The sequence below is a fragment of the Schistocerca piceifrons genome, chromosome 3 (assembly GCF_021461385.2).
Source record: "Schistocerca piceifrons isolate TAMUIC-IGC-003096 chromosome 3, iqSchPice1.1, whole genome shotgun sequence".
In the NCBI taxonomy this organism is placed as follows: Eukaryota; Metazoa; Arthropoda; class Insecta; order Orthoptera; family Acrididae; genus Schistocerca; species Schistocerca piceifrons.
Window position 1 is genome coordinate 229,800,283 of NC_060140.1, and position 23,601 is coordinate 229,823,883.

General features: G+C 38.2%; 1 protein-coding gene across 1 annotated transcript in view; it reads right to left on the minus strand.

Annotated features, from left to right (window-relative positions):
• Nucleotides 1–432: 432 nt before the first annotated feature.
• Nucleotides 433–23,601, minus strand: part of LOC124789905 (nucleolin-like) — a 38,936-nt gene continuing 15,767 nt past the window's right edge. The window contains exons 3-6 of the mRNA XM_047257423.1: nucleotides 9,798–10,202; nucleotides 7,009–7,149; nucleotides 4,102–4,214; nucleotides 433–1,168 (exon numbers count right to left, since the gene is read on the minus strand). Coding sequence (XP_047113379.1) covers nucleotides 1,153–1,168; nucleotides 4,102–4,214; nucleotides 7,009–7,149; nucleotides 9,798–10,202 — 675 coding nt within the window. The 3' untranslated portion in view covers nucleotides 433–1,152. The remainder of the gene's footprint in view (nucleotides 1,169–4,101; nucleotides 4,215–7,008; nucleotides 7,150–9,797; nucleotides 10,203–23,601) is intronic.

Sequence of the window (23,601 nt, forward strand, 5' to 3'; positions counted from 1 at the left end):
GATGGTACAGTGCACAATGTTTCAATGAGTATACGAAGAAAGAGGTGAAGCTTATGACAATCTTCAAGTAAACAATGAAATATTTCAAGTCAAACAGGCAGAAACTGAAATTTAACTTTACATAAGCTATAAAATACTACAAAATATGCCTTTGTTATTGTCCTTGCAATATTCTTCCACATCATGTACAAACATCTTTGGCTGAAAAATTATTATTCAATTTCTCTCTCTGCACGCACGTGCGATTGCGCGCGCAAGGGATGGGGGGTGGGGGAGGTGGCGGACAGGGACGGGAAGTGATGGGAGTCAGTATGTCAGGAACATCATTATGTATGTGGAATTTAAATATTCATATACAAGCATTTGGAGTGATTTGTTGCATTATTCCAGTAATGGTATGTTAATTTGTCCAAGAAAAAGAGCCAAATAATATACAAAATTACAGAAAGAGAAGTTTATTACAATAGCATTTGGCAATAATGTAACTATGGAATAATAATCAATTACATAAGACAAACCTAAATTACTATCTTTTTAAATTCAGTCAAATTCGGTGTCTGAATAATAATAAGTGCATATAATCAACATGTTAAATCATACAGAATAGCACAACTGAACAAAGAAATGAACACTGATTGCAGACAACTGTATACACCCTCAGTCTCTACAACTAGTAGTATTATAGTAAGCAAAAGAACTTAAACCTTTGATTACAATCGTCAATTACATCTCACGTAATTGCCACTGACTGATGAGACCAAAAATAATGTAAAATTTTGTAAAACTGTACTAAAAGAGAGGCTACTGATATAATGATGATGTCACATTTACATTTTCTTCATGGAGTTTCTAAAATGACATGCATTGGAAAAATGCGAAAAATTACTGAAAAATGTCTTAAAACTACTGAAACTTTGAATTCTAACAATCACTTAGTCACAATGAAAAGATTAGAGTTTTAAAGGTATAACTGTAGTCACAAAACCTACACTGACACAGACCTCAACAGTTGTCCAAATGAAACAATTACCAGATGGTATGTGTTTCAAACTCATTTGTAAAAAGGAACAAAATTTTGCTACACAAATTACATGCTTTACATAAAAAAGTAACTGATTCACCAAGACACGTTGTCCATTCTGCCATGGATTTTCACTCACTATCTTCCCTGTGAAAGAGAAAACAAGCCTTTTAAGATATGAAAATCTAATGCACTGTTGTGGGGAGGGGGAAAGCTGTACATATGAAAAGAAATAGCGAAAGTGCAGACTGCTGACAATTATGAATGCAACATGTAACAATACATTTTCCTCATTTTTACATTTTGCTGATAGCACAGATACTATTCAGTGCAGACAAATCCTGTACATTTCACTTTACTGAGCTTCATGTTCTGAATACTACTACTTATTCATTTACAAAACTATCTTGTTTGCTAGAGACAAACAGGCAAATTACTGCAGAAGAATGATATACACAACTATTTTTGTACCACAAGGAAATCAAATATACACCAAACATATTCCAAATAATCATTCTCTCAGAGGAGAATTATTAACACTGGTGTTATACTACATACAAGATATCAAAGAAAATAAAAATTACTCCATATCCAAGATTTAAAACTAAACTAGATGTATTTCTAACAAGGAATTGCTTTCCTGTGAGAATTTTTGAATATGTACAAATAAATGTTGGTTAAACCATTAGATTGTAAGAACAGGTATCTAATTTTAATTTTCTTACTTATATCACTGCATCTTTAGTTTGACATGTCCTCAAATAATTACTGACAAACTTAGATAATAAGAACCCACCAACTTATTTTCACTTCTTTTTCATTAATTAATAAATACAGCAGACTCTCGACTATCACAAAAGCATGGTAAGCCGGAGTTCTATAAATTCCCTCTTCCGACGCCAGCTGTACTATTCAAAACCCATTTTTATTAACTATTTTTGACTGCTTACATAAAACACACTAGTTACTGGTGTTTGTTATGTACATACTGCATGCTTCACAAAATCACAGGCAACATGAAACTATCTGTTTTTTAAGTATGAATGTGTGATTACACAAGTGAACACCCAGGTCTTACAAGGTTCGAGATTTTAAACAAAGTCTTCAAAAGACGACATTCTTCCTCCTTTAGTCCTCTTCTGTACTGTAATGTCTCTCCACGTATGCAAACAGATTATATCTGCTGGTGTTGCTTCCTCTTGCTCACTAATGTACCGCAATGCTGCCTCAGTGGTATGAAATTTCTCAACTCATCTAAGTTTGCATTCTCTTCTTGTGCTACTTCCCTGTCACCATTTCCACAATACTGCTGTCAATTAGTTCTTCAACTTCATCTTTTGCCACCCATTTTAGGATCTTAACATTGACATCCTTAGAGCCTAGTAGATTTTTGAGCAACAAATCAATAATATTTCCATCTTTGACTTTGGATTCACACAGAAATTCAAAGTTAAAATGTGCACCTTCATGGTCTAAAAGAACTTTCCAAGACCATACAAATAATATGTACGGAATCTCTTCCCATTCTTCAGCCATCAGCTTATGACCTCTAGCAAGACCATTCTCTTCAGAATAGTTACACAGTCACCTTCATCTTGATCAATCAATGATACCAATAAATTGAGCAGATGGCACTGATGCTTCTTAAGCAATTCAAGGCTGGCCTGGTCCACAGACTGCAAAGAGCACTTATATTTGGTGATGCAAATAAGGCTTCGATATTTTTATCTGGGAGCTAGTCACTGGCAGGGTGCGAAGGTGTATTATCAAAAAGTAGCAGGGCTTTCCAAGCAACATTGTTGTCTGTCCAGTATTTCTCACAGCTGGTACAAATTCATTTTGAAACCTCGTTTAAAGATTTCTGAATTCATCCCCACTTTATTTTGGCGAGCAACATAAGGGCAATGATTCCTGATTTTTCAGGTTTTTGAAAGCTCTAGGTCTTTATGATTTCTCTATTAATGTAAGCCTAAGTTTTTGGTTGTTGCTCGCATTACTGCGAACCGATATGGTGACTCATTCTTTAATTTTCTTGTATTTAAATGTTCCCACTTCCTTTTTGCAGCAAGTGTTTTTGTAGTGAGCATCCTGTAATTATAATGGAATCACAACTGTATAACTGCTTGCCAGAAATTCCCTCCTCGTCAATTAACTTAAAAAATTGTCTAAACAACAGTACAGACTGACAGCAGATAAAGCCTCTCCACTAATGGTAATCTGCCACATTAATTGTTTTCCACCGATCCAACCATTCATCACTGGCAGTGAATTCTGATAATCTATTTGCTGCTGAAATTGCAGAGCTTTTTCCTGCAATATCAGCCCAGTACCAGGTAAATCTTTTCCTCTTAAATGTTCATGCCACAAAAATAAAGCTTTGTCAACTTCATTATCCTCACTTTTCAACATTATCTTTCTTTCTTTTACTCCAGTTCCATTAGCCTGGGAAGCTTACTACTATTGAATTTCTGATCTATCTTTACAGTACTTTTTTATGCCCCTAGCTCCAAAGCAATAGTTTGGGCTGCTACCCCATATCCCAGTCGCAATATGGCATGTAGCCCCTGATCCACAGAAATACAAGTTTTTTCATTTATCAACCATTTCGGACAGTTTACTTTAAAAACAAAAGATTGCACAAAACAATAATTTAACAATGCACATACTTTGGATGTCTAATATGCAGCTGAGGAAACGAACACAGGGTTGCCAACAGAGCTGCTTCCATTGCTGTTTGTGAGCACTGAGAGAGGGCTTGTAAGAGTTATTTGATGAAGAGTGTTTTCGGTAATTTATTCAATATTAACAGTACACTGTATACTTTAACTGTGACTCCACATGTGCTAGAAGTGCAAAATACAAATAAAACATTTTGAAAGGCTGCACTCACTCACTAAAGCTTTGGAAAAGTTCAGCAGTACAGTAATTTACTCCTCATTCTATCATGGAGAAGTACTGTGATAATTAGGTCCGATAGTCAACAGCCAGATAGTATAGAACCTATCGTACAAGTAAACTGTGCACCTTATGGTCTATGGTAAAACTGAAAAATCAATTAAAGAGTGACTAATAATACTTACACTTTAATCTTGTCTCTGAGAAATTCAACTACTGTTTCCTTTCTGTTCTGCATCTTAAAAGCAATTTGGGCAGGATAGTATCTATCCTTAAGTACCGTAGACCAACCAGAATACTGAAAAGAAGCATACAATAAGCATTTTAAAAAAGTCCACCTGCGTGTGACCAGACTGCTAGTACTACACTCAAATCCAGCATTGTTGTGCCACAAACAGATCAAATCCCAATCTCTCTCAATATTTACACCACACTACACTTGATCTAAAACTGCACTGCTGATTTGTGTGTAAATACTTCACCATCTCTTCCCATAACTTCTAGATATAGAAATTTACAAAAAAAATGGAGGTTTATTCAGTATTACACTTCATCATGACTTAAAATAATTCCTCTCTTAGCAACTCTCTTTATATGCAAGTTAAATCAACTTAACTACAAATGTTAATTCCTGTTAGAAATTTAGAACCTAATAACCTAAGGGTAGGACAGCAATTCTCAAACATGTAATCCAGTTTTCTACTTGTGTATCAAGTGTGGTTCTTGCCAAGACTTCAGACCAGAGTGACAGAAAATGGAATAATTTAACTGCATACCACTCCAATGAATCATGTATTTGCCTTGTTACTTTTCTTTCTGTCCCACTGTTTGCTCGTCTTAGACCCCATTTCCGTTAATATTCTAATGATCTCCCTATGCCAGATCAAAATGTAATGTGTATTGTTAGCATCACTTCTTTAATTTCATGAGAAGTTAAGTCTTTTTGTTACCTTTTTGTCTTCCATCTGTCTTCACATAAGGAAGCCATTTTTCTTGCTTATGTGATTTGGTATAGTAAAAGGTGTACAACTTTGTGGTTTGCCAATAGGTGACGACAACGTTAAGTAGCGGTTGAAAGAAACAGATCGCAGATGTCAGGCAGTTAGCTTGGACCTCGGTCAACATAACCTCATTCAAACATGAGTCGATTTGTGTCTATACCATAAAGTTGTTCTTGATTGAAAATGTCAGTTTACGAGCCTAATTCTCGTCATTTGCGGGAGGTATTACTGTTTTGTTTCAATGTGAAGAAAACCGCGGCCGAGTCTCATCAAATGCTCAAGTACGTATGGTAAGGACACTATTAGTGGAAGAATGTGTCTTGAGTGGTTTCAACTCTAAGAAAGGCTATGGGCATGATTAAGAAAGAAGGAACTTTGGTCCCATGTGAACCGAAACCAAGAGTCATTTAACCGCATAAACGGAAGGGATTTCAGCATCGCATTGAGACCAGGGACAAAAAATGGGTCCATTACAATAACCCTAAAGGCAAAAAAATCATGGGGATATCCCGGCTGTGCTTCAAAGTCGACAGCCAAACAGAATATTCAGGGCTCCAATATCATGCTCTGCATTTGGTGGGACCAGCTCAGCGTCGTGTACTATCAGGTGTTAAAATCACGTGAAACAACCACAGGTGCTCATTGTTGAACACAATTAACGTGTTTGAGCAGAGCATTAAAAGACAAACTGCCGCAATACAGCAAGCGGCATGATCAAGTGATTCTGCAGCACGACAACACTCGAGGCCATGTTGCAAAAGAGGTCAAAACTTACTTGGAAATGTTAAAAATGGGAAGTCTTACCCCACCCGCTGTATTCTCCAGACACTGCTCCCTCTGACTATCACCTGTTTAGATCAATGGCGCATGGCCTGTCTAACATTTCCGATCTCATGAAGAAGTCACAAATTGGATCGATTTGTGGATCGCTTCAAAAGATGAACAATTTTTTCGACGCAGGGTTTGTACACTGCCCGAAAGATGGGAGAATGTAGTGGCCAGCGATGGAAAATGCTTCGAATGACACATATGAAACCAATTTGTTTCATTAAAGCCTCAAATGTTGGGGAAAACGGTGGAAGCAAAGTTGTACACCTTCAAAGATTACTTAATTTAAAAATGTTTGTGTTTACTACTAAAGGGATTAATATCCTTTACTAATCATGGATAAAAAAATCCTTTATAATAAAGCTATCTAATTACACTGAGAAGTGACTGGTTTGGTACCATGTCAACTGCGCACCGTATGTGCATTTGTTTTTTCCAAGTCGAACCTTCCAATCTAAAGTTCTTATTACTGTTTGTGTGAATGCAAATCATTTGTGGCATTACGCCTCATATTATCAAGGTCCACCATCACCAAGCTTATCCAGTCCCTAATGACAGTTCTGCACCTGACTAAAAGAAATCCAAATCTGGCATGTAATGGCACTACCTTTGGCCAAGTAGGAGTTTTAATGCAAGTTCACATTATAAATTCTGATTAGCCATGTCTTTTAATGTGTCCCTGCTGTGGCCACTGATGTGCCACATCTCCGAACAATTAGCTTTCGGGAGGATTAAAGTCCATTTTGTTACACATTCATTCTATTAATAGGATACATTACAATATCTAGTACCTTGCCATTTATGATTATTCATATCTCACTGTGTTCTATTACTGCATGCTGTTATAGCTGACTGAATATTCATTACAGAAATTAAACCTTTGATGTTTATGCTTATCGTCTACCTAAAAAATTAATATACTTCAATTACTTGCTTTCTCGGGATTTTTATTTTAACTTTTCTCTCAGGTTTACATTTTACATTTCTGGTGACTGCATTCTTATCAACTTTAAGCCAAAAGTAGTTTCAGTATGAGCACATTTGTTGTGTAGTCTTGGATTGGTCAGATGAAGTATGCTATGAATAGTGAAGAAATATTTCCTGTAAATCCCACAAAAGTGCCAATTTGGCACACACTACTACTTCATCTCTTGAGTTAGTTTTGGGAAAAAAAGATATCCTGCAACATTCACAAACTTACATTAAATTAAATTTCTCCATTTGATTTAATCTACAAAATAAATATTTATGATATCTACTTACAGTGGATGTATTCCTGTACATTATTTTTCCATCTTGTTCAAATGGAACATATTTCTGCAACAAGGCTTTTCCATCTATCTTCCATATAGGAGGATCCTTCTGGTTCTGGAAGTCTGCCTTCAACACCACAAAAGCTCCAGACTGCAAAAATCACGAATTTCCTTGTCTAGCAATAAACATCATGTGGGCTTTGTACAAAATATTCAGATTCTGTAAACCTGTGTTGCCTGTTGCTTGCATGATTGAAAACTACTAGAGGTTTAGTTACGGGTGACATTTGTTTTATCAGTATTATGAACTGTACGAAGTCCCAAACTACTGTTTACAATTGAAGATAAGATCTAAGTATATACTTCAAACAAACCATGTACAGACTGCAAAAGTTGCATGCGTCAAATACTGGAAGAATAGTTGCTAAATAAATTTACCAAGGTAAAATAGTTAGGACAAAAATTTACAGCTCCTGATACATGCCATTGTTTGGGGTCCAGTGTAAGAAAGAATGACAAAATTGTATAAAAGATAACAAATGCACAAGACCACATACAGTAGTAACATATTAATTTAACAGGATAACAATGAAATAACAAAATGTGCCATCAACAGTCTACAATACAATTTCACAGCTAAAATTTCTGCTAGCAAATGAGTTTCATTAATGGTGCATAAATAATCAAAACTGTAGGAACATTCAATATATATTCTCTAACCAAGAAAATTTTTGCTATTGGTAAATGGTACATAATGAAAAATAAGCAATGACTTATTTTTCAGAACAGAGAAAGATACCATACCATTCGGTATTTCCAGTTAACTCTCAGTTAACATATACAGAAAATTTTCACTCAATCACTAGTCATCTGCATATTCTGGGCACAACAAAAATGGAAGAGTGAATCTAATAATGCAGATTCAAGTATAATGTACAACTGCATAGTGGATGGATGAAAGATACCAAGATGAGACAAGGAAAAATGATATCATAAGGTTTCTGAAGACTTGAGCTGTTTAGAAGTTTTAAATGAAGTGGTGTCATTTTTATGATACCACTAATGTCACTAGGTCATCTAAACTATGTGCACTACATTGCACTCCTTATTTCAGTTGCCCATCTAACCTGATATTATTGTCGTTATAGTTGTCTAAAAAACAGTGTTATATTTCCACAAGATGCTTATGTAAAATTAAAGAGTAATAACTGCAGCACCTCATGAGCAAAATTAACAATTTTCTGTTTTATTTGCATATTTAAAGAGGAAAATCTAACCATTTGTACACCTTGGTATACACCTTAGTGTTTGACTCTAAAGGTCACAAAATATACATTCATGATACCAGAACAATCACACAGTCTTCATACACAAGATCTCTAAATGTACTAAATAGGGTACCACCAACAGCAGTGCCACTTTTTCCAAAGACTGCTATTTTAAATTCCCTAAGCATGCACAGAATGAGTGCAAACTGACAGACATAAGGAATGTAACTAAAGACAGGACCACCAAACCCTTTGCCACAGGCCTGGTTTCTTAAGCAAATATGCTTCACAATAACTTTTTGGCCTCATTTTCTTCCCGACCCTATCATCATAACATGTTTTCATACCACAATATGGAAAGCTAAATAAAAACATAGCACACAAGCTTATGTTTCTCTTTTTATGTTTCTGTTCCAGCACAGCTAATACACTGGAACAAGTGACTGTACTTATGGTAACATGTTCTTTCTCCAGGGAAGAAGGAAAGAGGAAATATTCCTATGCTGGTGAGGAAGAAAACTTTCAGATCTCAAGTTAAAAGTGACCCCCCACCTATGAGGAATGAGGAAAATATGAAAGGAAATGTAGCAGAATGACTGGCTCCATGTCCAACCTCTGTTTCCTCTTCCCTTTCCTGAAAAAAAAAAGAGCATGTAGCTCCAAAGACACTGTATTGTTATTTACTTTTATGAGTCGGCTGTATTGGGAGTTTTACTCCTAGAGATAAGTAAACTGTGAAACACTCAAACATTTAGTATATAGGCATATTATATTCAGCTATTGTTTGTCAAACAGCACAATATATTTCCATTAAGAACAGGAAACCAAGCACTTTGACTTGTGAGATTCATGTAACAGCAATACACAGAATGTATGCATTTGCTATGTGTCAGAACAATCAATACATGCACAACCTACAAATGGAAAAAGCCCTTGGATACATTTATACTGTATAAATGTCATCAGCTAGTTTATACTGGTAGACTGTAACATTTGTTCAGAAAATACAAAACAAACTAATTAAGACATAACTTAACTGCTGGAATTTTTCCCAATAAGCCAACCTCTGCATTGTTGATATTACTAAAATATCCTGCATCCTCATAACCAATTGCATCCAGCTTCAAGGAGTGAACCACTTGACACAGCTAGTAACTCAAGAAGAAAAGTACTTCAAATTATAACAACAGATGTTAAGAACACACAACCATATGAAAAGAGCTGATGTCAAAATTGGAAACACGCAGTCACTATCTTCTCAGTCGTAACTCGAAATGAGGAAAGCATTAATGGCATGTATGTTCCTCACACATGACAAGAAACAAAATAACTTTTTACACAGTTAATGCAAAGAAGGCCAAAGTGTACATGCACACTACAGCATTAGAATGTCCAACAAAGCAACCCTTACACCATGTTACAACATTAGCAATATAAGGAAGTGCAATTCTAATATTTCTAAATTATATAATGCGGTCATGAGGGAAAAAATATATTTCACATATCAGCCACACAAACTCCAAATACTTACAGTGAATTCTTTCTCCACTGGTGTTGGTAATGCATTTTCTGATCCTGTTGTAGAGGAAATATCTGTTTCAGCTCCCTTGTCCTTTGCAAAAGCACATGGTGGTATGGTTGTGGTAGTATTTTTTTTCCCACGACCTCTTCCACCTCGCACAGCGGTGTTTCCTCCACGGCCTTTCTTCTTTTTAGCTTTATCATTTTCTTCGTCACTCTCTGGTTGACTTTCCTCCTCTTCATCTTCCTCCTCATCTCCTCCTTCCTCTTCATCTTCCTCATCTCCTTCTTCTGGTTCTTCCTCTTCCTCCTCCTCGTCTTCGTCTTCACTGGTTCGTGGTTCAGCTAGTCTGGGTTTCTTTGCACTGACTGGTGTACGTCCACGACGTGACGATTGCCTCCGTCCTCCCCTTGCCTAGAAAATAAAGTAACTTTTTATTGCAACAGACTATTTACTGGAACTGATGGCATTATACAAACCATATAAATATTGTGCTGTTGTAAAAAGTTTTTAATAAAGAAAATTAGTTTTAACGAAGACAAATGACACTAATATATAATATGCAGAAGCGCTACTGGTTTGACACTTATGAACAAATACACGAATAGCAAGACAGCCGTCATGATATCCCAACATTCTGCAGACTAACTTCTGCGCAGTATGTATCCAAAAAAGGAGTCTTGTAACCAACAGGGCTACAAAATTATTAAAAAGTTAACTCTTCAGCTCTGTCTTTATATAATTAAATTTTGAAACAGGTAAACAGCAAGCATAAAAAATTACAATACCTAACAAACATCTTGCTTGCTCAATTTGCAGTGGAATATGTGAACCAAACATCTGGTGCATGGAAGTGCTGTTTCAGGTGAGGAACATTCGCAAAGTTCAATGATTATTATTCACAAAATGCTTATCTTGCACACAATATAGAAAGGATGTTGGCGATATGTTATCAAATCGAGCTGGAATCTTCAAATGGAAGAACAGCATATGACAGCCAATAACAATCTGTTAACCAGAAGATGTAAACAGTTTTTATAGATTTTATTTAAAAATGACATCATCACTGCCAACAGACAATCTAAAGTATTGTGAGCTTGATGAATGATGTATACACAAATGGGCAAGAAACAAAGTGTGTTATATTGCTTAAAGCAAATGTATTGAACTCTTGACACATTCCCAAAATATAAAAATAAAATTTAAAAATTGGATTAAAAAATGAAGACGTTGAATCAATGCTGGGCATTATAAGAAATAATAGTAGTTACCTACATTAACCTTGTCAGAAGATACTCTTATTTCACATAAAGGAAGAGGGTGCCCCAGCCTTTGCAGTTTTAAGTTGGTGTGCTGGGAACATTAGCAGTGTGAGAGAAGAAGACAGAATATCTATTTTTGTGAACCATGTAAGGGTATTAGTGCCTGTATGTGTCCTCTCTGCAGGAAGGGAGAGAAATTGCTCATCACCAATGGTGTGCCATAGAAGGAAAGCGAAACTGTGGGACATGGACATGGTAGGAGCTGTCTTTGTGATGGTACTGTTGTTAGACACTTAAAGAGATTTGGGTTTTTATGGAGCGGTTAAAGATGCAGTGATTGACACCCAAGACGATGGCTGGCTGAGCCAAAGAGACAGATGTTATGGTTATGAAGTAATAAAAACATTGTTTTTGGGTCACTGGGCCAAGATTCTCCCATCTGTGTCAGGGCTTATCTCCTGAACAGTAACTGCATTCTTTTAATTTTTCCATGCAGTTACACCAGCAAGTTTCCACAACGACACACCCATTGCATCAAGGGACAACTAAATGAATATGTTCTGTTGAACTCACCCACAATTACACTTTTAGCCCAAGCTAACTGTATGTGTGAACCACATAGTGCCTATCAAAATCTTCTTGCCATTAATTTCCCATATTTATTGTAACATTTCATATACTTAGGTCTGCTTTTTCAAGCCACAATGATCAAACTCTAAATAAGAGATACCTCAAATTTCTTCTCTGTAACACAAAGACAGGAGCAACATAACCTGCCTTTGTGGTACTCAAGGTCTCACTTTCACATAACAATACTGGCTCAATTGCAATAACGCAACATTTTAGAATTTCTGAAGGGAGCAATATCAACCTGTTCAATACTGAAACAGGTTCTGGATGGAGTAATAATACATTATTTTATCTTTAGTTTTATATTGTGTACCTGGGTGATCAGGTACCTACTGTACACTAAATTCAACTACACATTTTCCATAAGGTATCCTGGGAATGAAATAAGGAATTATGCCTATTCCTCTGTTTCCAGAATATGTCACTTGTGCATACAGTCTTAGTCAATCTCAATTTCTCAACCCGGAGAAAGCTGCTGTTCTTAGCACCTTTGACAAGCTTCATTACTTTCAGACGTGAGTAAGAATCCTATGACGAAAACACCCTGCTACTAACTGCCAGTCTACATTAGTATGGTCAATGCAAAACCATGTATAGTTGTCAAGTGCCCTTCCAACAACTGGGATACTTCTGAAATTTCCAAGGAAGCACTGAGGGTCACCTCTTTGACATTTCTTCTCTGAAACTTAAGTAAACCGTGTCAATAGAACCGATGACACCCATATTGGCAGCACACAGTACAATGCCCACATCTGAATGGACCACCAGCAGGTGGCAGTGAGCTAGTCTATAGACAGGCTTCCTGTATTCCAATGGATGGCCCTACAGACATCACCCGAGGACACTGCCTTCGCTTCCACTCACTGCATTCAAATTTATCAGTCTGTGCATCTTTTTAAAATCTCTGAAGACCTGCAGTGAGACTACTGCAAATCTTGCACAACACTATTAGTAATAAAGTCCATATAATGATAGACGTTTCTGAGACATTGCTGGACTGAATTCTCATTGACTGCCAGTTACATATATATTTTATTATTCTGTACATATTGAAAATAAATGTGTTGATGTTTTATTCATTTACTGAATGTCTGGAGTTTTCATAATTTGCCAAGCTACCTCATACCAACTATGGACCAACAAATCCAAACAGAAAACAATGGTTCCCAAGTTGCTTAAATCAAGGATGGTAGCAGATATGAAGTTAAAATATTGGAAAAGTGGTCAAAGATGTCGACATGGCTGCTTTTGAATTGTACACAAGAAAGCAACTGCTACTTCAAGAACTCAAAATAACACTGGAAACAAAAGACTTAATGATAACTGAATACCGAGTCATTCATGTCAAATATCTACTTATCAACTCAGAGTTTGTTGATAATTGGTACACAGCTGCCTGTATGTTTTTAAGTAATTTCAAAAATTCTTATCTCTCAATACTTAATACTTTGACTTTAGAAGACCACAGTGAAGGTTTTCAAAATTTTGCAAATGCTGATGCAAAAGTTTTAATATCTGAGGCGTTGTCTTTCATTGACTAGTGAAGCTATATCCCCGAGAGTTTGTACACTAGTCCAGTTGTTTGGTTAATATAAGGTATACAAGTGTTAAAGAGGTTTGAGATAGTGCTCACTGCAGCATAGCCACTTAGTCATCAATAAAATTCACTGGAACAAGAAACATTTACTGTTCATGCAGAATTATTTTCTGGATTCAGTTTCATACTGCTCATAAAAGAGTTGATTTTCTTCTAGTTTGTGTGTGGGACATCTGCGAGGCAAACCTTGGTACTGAAATTTTTTCCATTCTATGTATTCAATTTAGAGTGAGCATCATGTTCCTAAAGTGAAATCACACAAATGTTACTAATGCATCAGCTGCTGCCTAACGCATACGACTTCAGACCCATTTCTGTTTTGATGAAGAAGAATATTTCTTTCAAGCTGCTAAGCACTGAGAATTTTAGTTCTGGGCCTTTCTTCCAGCTACTCAAATAATAACAATAATAATAATAATAAAAATAATAATAATAATAATAATAAACCCCGTGGAGGCCCGGGAAAAGAATCGGCCTCCGGTATGTTCTGCCAGTCGTAAAAGGCGACGAAAAGAACAAACCACTAATAGGGCTAACCCCCCTTTTAGTGTGATTAGTTGGTTCAGGACAGAACTAAAGAAGCCTCGGACAAGCGCCATCATGGTCGGGGACGACGCTTGAACCCTATGCCCGCCCACAATGGTAACGACACTGCTAGCCAACTGGAAAATGATTTAAATCCAAATAGAGGTGTTTTGCAGGATATGCTTCCTGCAACCACCCTAGAAGGAAAACAAAGACAGAGGATGAGATGGTCAGATGAAGTTAATCGACACCTCATGTTCTGTTATTACCAAGCAACAAACCTAGGAACCAACACAACTGGATACAGATCACAAGTATACACAACATTTATTACCAGATACCCAGAATTAAAATTTTTAACAGAACAACGATTAGCTGATCAGATCCCTGTAATAATAAAAAATAACAGGATACCCCAGTCAGAATTAGAAAACATCAAACATCAAGTACAACAAATACTGGAACAAAATAATGTGCGATCAGAAGAAGAAGAAAATACAGTAATGGACTCAAACATCCCAGAGCAAACAAACAAAGAACAACATGCACCAATTAAACAATCAGAGGAAAACGAAATCTTAAGACAGCCACCAGAACAAGCACAAATAGAACACGAAGTGACACAGATGTTAGATATAGAAGAAAAATTTCAGCTAACATATATAGAATACAAAGACACAAATACAGACATTAGACCATTCTTGCGTAGACCACCAAATAACCCACAAGTCGAAACAACAATAAAAACTATCAACACAGTCATACACAACAAAATAAATGAAAATACAACTATGGAAGAGTTACAACTACTGGTTTATATAGGAGGACTCACTACACTAAATATACACACTAGGCAGAGATCAGAACCAACCAACACACAGAAGAAACCCACAAAACCAGCATGGCAACACAGGCTACAGATCAAAATAGAAAAACTGAGAAAAGACATCGGACAGCTAACACAATTTATAAGAAATGAAATCTCGGAAAAAAAAACGAAAAAGGTTAGGTAAAATCTCACAACAAGAAGCGACAGAGCAATTAGACGAAAAGAAGCAGAAATTACAAGCATTAGCCAAACGACTCAGAAGATACAAAAAAAGTGAAAATAGAAGGAAACAAAACCAAACATTCAACACAAACCAAAAGAAATTTTACCAGACAATAGATAACACACACATTAAAATAAACAATCCACCAAACATAACAGACATGGAACACTTCTGGAGCAACATATGGTCAAACCCGGTACAACATAACAGGCATGCACGGTGGATACAAGCAGAAACAGACACATACAAGATGATACCATAAATGCCTGAAGTGATAATTTTGCAACATGAAGTCACCCAAGCAATTAATTCTACTCACAATTGGAAAGCCCCTGGAAATGACAAAATAGCAAATTTCTGGTTAAAGAAGTTCACCTCAACACATTCACATCTAACTAAATTATTTAACAGTTACATTGCAGACCCATACACATTCCCTGATACACTTACACACGGAATAACATATCTGAAACCTATAGATCAAGCAGACACAGCGAACCCAGCTAAATATCGCCCCATAACATGCCTACCAACAATATACAAAATATTAACTTCAGTCATTAAACAGAAATTAATGACACATACAACACAGAACAAAATTATAAATGAAGAACAAAAAGGCTGTTGCAAAGGAGCACGAGGATGTAAAGAGCAACTGATAATAGATGCAGAGGTGACATATCAAGCTAAAACTAAACAAAGGTCACTACACTACGCATACATTGATTACCAAAAAGCTTTTGATAGTGTACCCCACTCATGGTTACTACAAATATTGGAAATATACAAAGTAGATCCTAAATTGATACAGTTCCTAAACATAGTAATGAAAAATTGGAAAACCACACTTAATATCCAAACAAATTCAAATAATATCACATCACAGCCAATACAGATTAAGCGTGGAATATACCAAGGAGACTCATTAAGTCCTTTCTGGTTCTGCCTTGCTCTGAACCCACTATCCAACATGCTAAATAATACAAATTATGGATACAATATTACTGGAACATACCCACACAAAATAACACATTTGCTATACATGGATGATCTAAAACTACTGGCAGCAACAAATCAACAACTCAACCAATTACTAAAGATAACAGAAGGATTCAGCAATGATATAAGTATGGCTTTTGGAACAGACAAATGTAAGAAAAATAGCATAGTCAAGGGAAAACATACTAAACAAGAAGATTACATATTGGTTAACCACAGCGACTGCATAGAAGCGATGGAAAAAACGGATGCCTATAAATATCTAGGATACAGACAAAAAATAGGAATAGATAATACAAATATCAAAGAAGAACTAAAAGAAAAATATAGACAAAGACTAACAAAAATACTGAAAACAGAATTGACAGCAAGAAACAAGACAAAAGCTATAAATATCTATGCCATACCAATATTGACCTACTCATTTGGAGTAGTGAAATGGAGTAACACAGACCTAGAAGCACTCAATACACTAACACGATCACAATGCCACAAATATAGAATACATCACATACATTCAGCAACAGAAAGATTCACATTAAGCAGAAAGGAAGGAGGAAGGGGATTTATCGACATAAAAAACCTACATTATGGACAGGTAGACAATTTAAGAAAATTCTTTCTAGAACGAGCAGAGACTAGCAAAATACATAAGGCAATCACTCATATAAATACATCGGCTACACCACTGCAATTTCATAACCACTTCTACAACACTTTAGATCACATAACATCAACAGACATGAAGAAAATAAATTGGAAAATGAAAACACTACATGGCAAGCACCCGTATCATCTAACACAGCCACACATCGATCAAGACGCATCCACACATGGCTAAGAAAAGGCAATATATACAGTGAGACAGAAGGATTCATGATTGCAATACAGGATCAAACAATAAACACCAGGTATTACAGCAAGCATATTATTAAAGATCCCAATACCACAACGGATAAATGCAGACTTTGTAAACAACAAATAGAAACAGTAGATCACATCACAAGCGGATGTACAATACTAGCAAATACAGAATACCCCAGAAGACATGACAATGTCGCAAAAATAATACATCAACAGCTTGCCTTACAACATAAACTTTTAAAACAACACATTCCTACATACAAGTATACACCACAAAACGTACTGGAGAATGATGAATACAAATTATACTGGAACAGAACCATTATAACAGATAAAACAACGCCACATAACATACCTGACATCATACTCACCAATAAAAAGAAGAAATTAAAACAACTAATCGAAATATCCATACCCAATACAACAAATATACAAAAGAAAACAGGAGAAAAAATTGAAAAATACATCCAACTGGCTGAGGAAGTCAAAGACATGTGGCATCAGGATAAAGTTGACATCATACCAATTATACTATCAACTACAGGAGTCATACCACACAATATCCACCAGTACATCAATGCAATACAGCTACATCCAAACATATATATACAGCTACAGAAATCCGTAATTTTTGATACATGTTCAATTACCCGAAAGTTCCTAAATGCAATATAACACATACCGTACAGTTAAAAGTAAGTGACCCTTGATCAAGGTCCGCGTCACTCCATTTTTAACCGGACTTAATGTCTGAGAAAGTGAAGATAATAATAATAACAATAATAAAAACAGTGTATGTAGCCTGTAAAAATTCTACGAGGGCAGTTCAATAAGTAGTGCAACACACTTTTTTTTCTGAAACAGGGGTTGTTTTATTCAGCATTGAAATACTCCCCCATCTTTTAGCTACACAACACTATTTTTCAACGTAATCTCCATTCAATGCTACGGCCTTACGCCACCTTGAAATGAGGGCCTGTATGCCTGCACGGTACATTCCACTGGTCGATGCCGGAGCCAACGTCGTACTGCATCAATAACTTCTTCATCATCCGTGTAGTGCCTCCCACGGATTGCGTCCTTCATTGGGCCAAACATATGGAAATCCGACGATACGAGATCGGGGCTGTAGGGTGCATGAGGAAGAACAGTCCACTGAAGTTTTGTGAGCTCCTCTCGGGTGCAAAGACTTGTGTGAGGTCTTGCGTTGTCATGAAGAAGGAGAAGTTCGTTCAGATTTTTGTGCCTACGAACACGCTGAAGTCATTTCTTCAATTTCTGAAGAGTAGCACAATACACTTCAGAGTTGATCGTTTGACCATGGGGAAGGACATCGAACAGAATAACCCCTTCAGCGTCCCAGAAGACTGTAACCATGACTTTACCGGCTGAGGGCATGGCTTTAAACTTTTTCTTGGTAGGGGAGTGGGTGTGGCGCCACTCCATTGATTGCCGTTTTGTTTCAGGTTCGAAGTGATGAACCCATGTTTCAACGCCTGTAACAATCTTTGACAAGAAATTGTCACACTCACCCACATGACGAGCAAGCAATTCCGCACAGATGGTTCTCCTTTGCTCTCTATGGTGTTCGGTTAGACAACGAGGGACCCAGCGGGAACAAACCTTTGAATATCCCAACTGGTGAACAATTGTGACAGCACTACCAACAGAGATGTCAAGTTGAGCACTGAGTTGTTTGATGGTGATCCGTCGATCATCTCAAACGAGTGTGTTCGCACGCTCCGCCATTGCAGGAGTCACAGCTGTGCACGGCCGGCCCGCACGCGGGAGATCAGACAGTCTTGCTTGACCTTGCGGCGATGATGACACACGCTTTGCCCAACGACTCACCGTGCTTTTGTCCACTGCCAGATCACCGTAGACATTCTGCAAGCGCCTATGAATATCTGAGATGCCCTGGTTTTCCGCTAAAAGAAACTCGATCACTGCCCGTTGTTTGCAACGCACATCCGTTACAGACACCATTTTAACAGCTCCGTACAGCGCTACCACCTGTCGGAAGTCAATGAAGTCACGAGACGAAGCGGGAATGTTTGAAAATATTCCACAAGAAATTTCCGGTTTTTTCAACCAAAATTGGCCGAGAAAAAAAAGTGTTGCATTACTTATTGAACTGCCTTCGTATTAAATCCTTGATCTTCAAAAAATATCATAACCTTTTACCTAACATTACAGGTTTAAAGGATCTACACATTTATGTTAGCACTCTTTCGTTCCACAGTAAATTCTTGTAAAATGATGTGAAATACGATAAGGAGAATGTTCAACTCTAGGAATTTTGATGGGGTATATATGCGCACAAGGGGGATTGGAGGGGGGCGGGGGGGGGGGGGGCGGGGGGAGATCCCAGATTTCCTGGCTAAAAACACACTTTCACAGATGGAATACACATTTTTTCCACATTAAAATACCCTTGTTTTTCATATTTTTTACATTAAATTACTAATTGTTCACAACTGAATTTCCCTTGTGTTCATTTTTATAAAATTAATGATTGTTTCACAAATACATACAAAATTGTTTGGAGAAAAAGGTGAGGTCAATTCATGAAATAGGTGTTCGAGGCTAGTGTAACTGTCACCTGTTGCTAAGAATTGCAGCAAAAATGTCAGCCTCCCTTCTACTGATATGGATCATTGATAACTTGCATCTTGCTTTGAAATCTTCGATTCAATAGCAGCTAGGAGAAGGTGAAAATCGTCCATTTCGAATAAAGCAACCAATTGTCGGAGCTGTAAATCACAAATCAGGGCAAATCCACCACTTCTTTCATGCCCACGCAATAATTCAGACCCTCACAGTTTTCTGTGTCTATGTCATTTTGCTTTTATGACCAACAGCGTGGTTGCTATGCAAAATAAATAAAGCTGTATGTTTCCTTTCTCCATCACGCTGTATTGAACACATGTTAAGCAACTTTTCCACAATGATGTTTTAATCCCAAAAAGTGAAACACATCATATGCTCTCTTCTGTTTGCTAACTATAAACACTTATTCACAGGTACAAGTAAATGATGGTGCATGATCGAACCCTCTGCACACTACTTGTGAAAGCACATTTGGTTGTGTTTGCTTTGGTGTAAAGCAGACTTAAATGTAAACAGTTGTGACGTCACACTCATCAGAAAGAGTGATTTGTTATGTAGTATTTCATAGTCTTTGTCCTAAAGCTTTTCATACATTTTGCTGTCTGCGGACGCTTCTGCCCGCATGCTGTGTTTTGTTGTAAATGCATTTTCTTAGGAACTAAAGTTTTATTTTGGCGTTCCTTTTTTTTTTTTTTTTTTTTTTTTTTTTTTTTTTTTTTTTTTATTGTTGCAATATCATTCTGCAGTAGCATGCTAAAGTAAAATTATATGATTGGGTGGTGTGTGGTTTTCGGACATGTCTGAAAGAACAGACACCACGTAGAATCCGCAGCTGTGAAATGTTAAATGTAAATTGAAGAGGATCACTGCTATCAGCTGCAGTGGAACATAATGCGGAATCAGTGGCAACAAGTGAAAATGTGTACCAAACCAGGATTCAAACCCAGGTACGTTAACCACTGCGCCATTGAGGACACAGCATTATTGCAACTGCATGGACTGTCTCGGTAAGCCTCGCGGCCGATCCACATTCCCATCTACTGCCACCTATCTGCAGTTCCTGTACACTGACTCCATGTTCGTTACTCTGAGATACCCATAGGAGATCTGATGTATTTGTGCATCCTCACTGAAGAAGGTAGATCTATTGCCCAGCTTTGCGTATCAATTTTACATGACTGCATGGTGTCTGTATGGTGTCAGGAACTGGCAAATAAAAAATGGGACAGGTGCCTGAAGACCTCACTCTTGGAGTGTAAGTAGGACGTGTCGTAGGCCTTACAAAGATCGAATACAACTGTGACAAAATGTTGGCACTGAGAAAAGGCCTGCTGACTTGCAGTTTCCAATTGAAACTGCTGATTGGAGACCTTCCCTCCCAAAAGCCGCACTAGTAAGGAGATAAAGGTTCTCAAGACTTGAGGACCCAACTGAGCCGATAAGCCACCATCCATTCAAATAACTTGCAGGGGACATTGGTCAGACTGATGGGCCGTTAGCTATCAAGGGACAATGGATTCTTGCCGGATTAGGAACAGGAACCACAATAGTGTCTCTCCATTGAAGGGGAAAATGCTTTGGAGCCACATGTGGTTACACACCTGGAGGATCAATTGTAATCGTGGAGAACTAAGGTAGGTGGGTTGGTCGATTTGGGGGAGGGGGCCAAACAGTGAGGTCATTTGATCTAGGATGGCATAAATCAAGAGAGGAACAACATAAACAGCACAGTCTGGTCAATGCAGAAACAAAGAGGGAAGAGAAATGTCAGAGCAACAGGAAGAGGAAAAACTGAAGAGGGAATGGGTGGAAATGGGGAGAGCAGGGGCACCCCAGAAATGCTATGCGTGGTGGGGCACTAGCACTGCCACCAACCTGTCCTGACACCCACACCATACCATACCATTATCATGATACAATGGGAACAATATCAGAGAAAGAAAACAAAGAAAAGGAGCATAACAGACCAGACCAGACAAAATGTAAGGAAAAGGCAAGTAGAACCTGGTTGGCATGGAGGCCTTCATAACCCATGCCTACACTAAATTAGGGACTAATTCCTGAGGAAGATCCAAGGACTTACACCTGAGAGTACAAACCACTTTCAGGGTGGAGGGGAGGGGGCAAAGGAAGAGACGTAACCAAGCGAGGGGTGCTATCTAACACCTGAGACAAAGAATGTGGGGGGGGGCATATTTAGAGTGAAAGGTCAAAAGACAGATGCAGTCCAGCAAAATATGGATCACCTTGAGTGGACCTTCACAACTACAAAGGGCGGGGAGGCTCATTGCGGAGTAAAAAACTACACGTCAACTTAGTATGGCCTATATGAAGATGGACAGGATGGTAGATTCCTGCAAGGAGAGGCAGAAGTAAGACTGCCACATGGTGAGAGTCTTCTTGATGATGCCATGTTTATTAGACGAGGGTGTAGCCTCCCCTGAGTACGCCTACAATTGAGCAAAAAGGGATTTGATGTAAACCAGTAAATCCAACCCCAGACGGGTTACAGAGAACAATGGGGGTAGGGGTAGGTGGTCGTCACCCCCCCCCCCCCTCACCCCCACCAGCCGAATTATCAGCAAGTTCATTGCCCGAGATACCTATGTGGCCAGACACACAAATGAACTCAACCAAACAAGCATCATCATCGTGATCAGCAAGAATGTTTTGGCTGGAAGAGACCTAGGGATGGCGGGAATGATACCAAGTGAGATTCTGAAGGCCACTGATTGAGTCCTTACATAAAAAAGCTCTGGTGCGGCAGGATTGTTTAACAGAACACAGGGCCTGATGGATGGCCATCAATTCTGCAGTAAACACCCCACACGTGGCTGGCAAGAGGTGGCATTCTGTGCCAACAGTCGATATGAAGGTATACCCAACATGATCAGTGGATTTAGGGCCATCGGTACAAAAAACAATGGCATCCTGAAACTCTCTTAAGAGTTTGTTCAGAACGAACAATGAAACACTATTGGAGTGATGGAAGCTTTCGGTCACCGGAAAAGATCCATTCCAGTCCATGGCCAAGGAGAAGAGAGGGAAGTCATGGTTGACAGAGGTGAGGTGGAGCCCAACTGGTAAACCCACTGAGAGCATAAAGCTGCAAATAGAATAGAATAGAATAGAATAGGAAGTGTGAGCAGGGAAGAATGGATAGTGATCGTACAGGAAACCAGGATCTGGGACCACCGAATCGAAATGGAAGGGATCCCAGCATCAACCACAAGACTATCAACAGAACTAGAGCGAAAGGCACCCTTGGTTAAATGTATACCACAATGGTGAACCGGTTCCAGGAGAAGCAATGTGGAAGGGGCAGCTGATCCAGAAACTTGACAGCCATAGTCCAGATGGAACAGAAACTAAGGCAGAGAAAACTCAAAAGATCCACACCCCAACAGGTGTGAGCAAGGAAGTGAAAGACACTGAGCTTAAACGTACAGCAAACCTCCAGATTACAGATATGGGGCAACCAAGTAAGCTTGTTGTCAAAAAGAAGACCCAAGAAACCGAACTGGGTGACAACAGGTGACAGCGAATGGAGGTCATGAGGTGGATTATTTTGTCAGACAGATCACAAACAACTTCATCAATGCAACCTGATAATGAAGGTGGAAGCATGAACTGGGAGGCATATAAGCAAGAGGTATATAAGCACGATGGTAAGCCCAGTGGGGTAAACTGGTCATAGAGAGGCAGGAAGGGAACGAGGGAATCAACAGGAATGGGTTGCTATCGCACAGGTCATCGTATGATGACCAGGTTCAAGAAGCAAGAAGGGGAGGGAAAGAGAGCGAAAGACCAACAGCAGAGAGATGGCATATACAACACTAAAATGAGTACACGAACCATATTTAAGAAGGAACAGGTCATTGTCCAAAAGAAATTGGTCAATGAGGAGCCCCCCAGACTAGATGAAGTGCTGCCCCACAAAGGCTGATGGACACTAAAATCCCCAAGGAGAAGGATGAGAGGGAGAGTTGCTGAAGAAGGGCAGTTAGGGCAGCAGATATAGGTGGCCTGTCAGGACAACAATAGAGATTGCGAACTGTGACAGCAGAGTCCAAGCCAATCCAAATGGACCAACACCCATAAACCACTATACATCCTTAAAGGGCCGACCCGGTTCTGACAAAGCACAAAACCCATAAAGGGATGGTGAGTTAGTATCATTAAAATGAGATTTCTTGGGAACGACATAAGCTGCTGAGTAGTATTGCAACTCTGGGAGGTGACAGTAGTAGCAATTACAGTTCCATTGAATGATC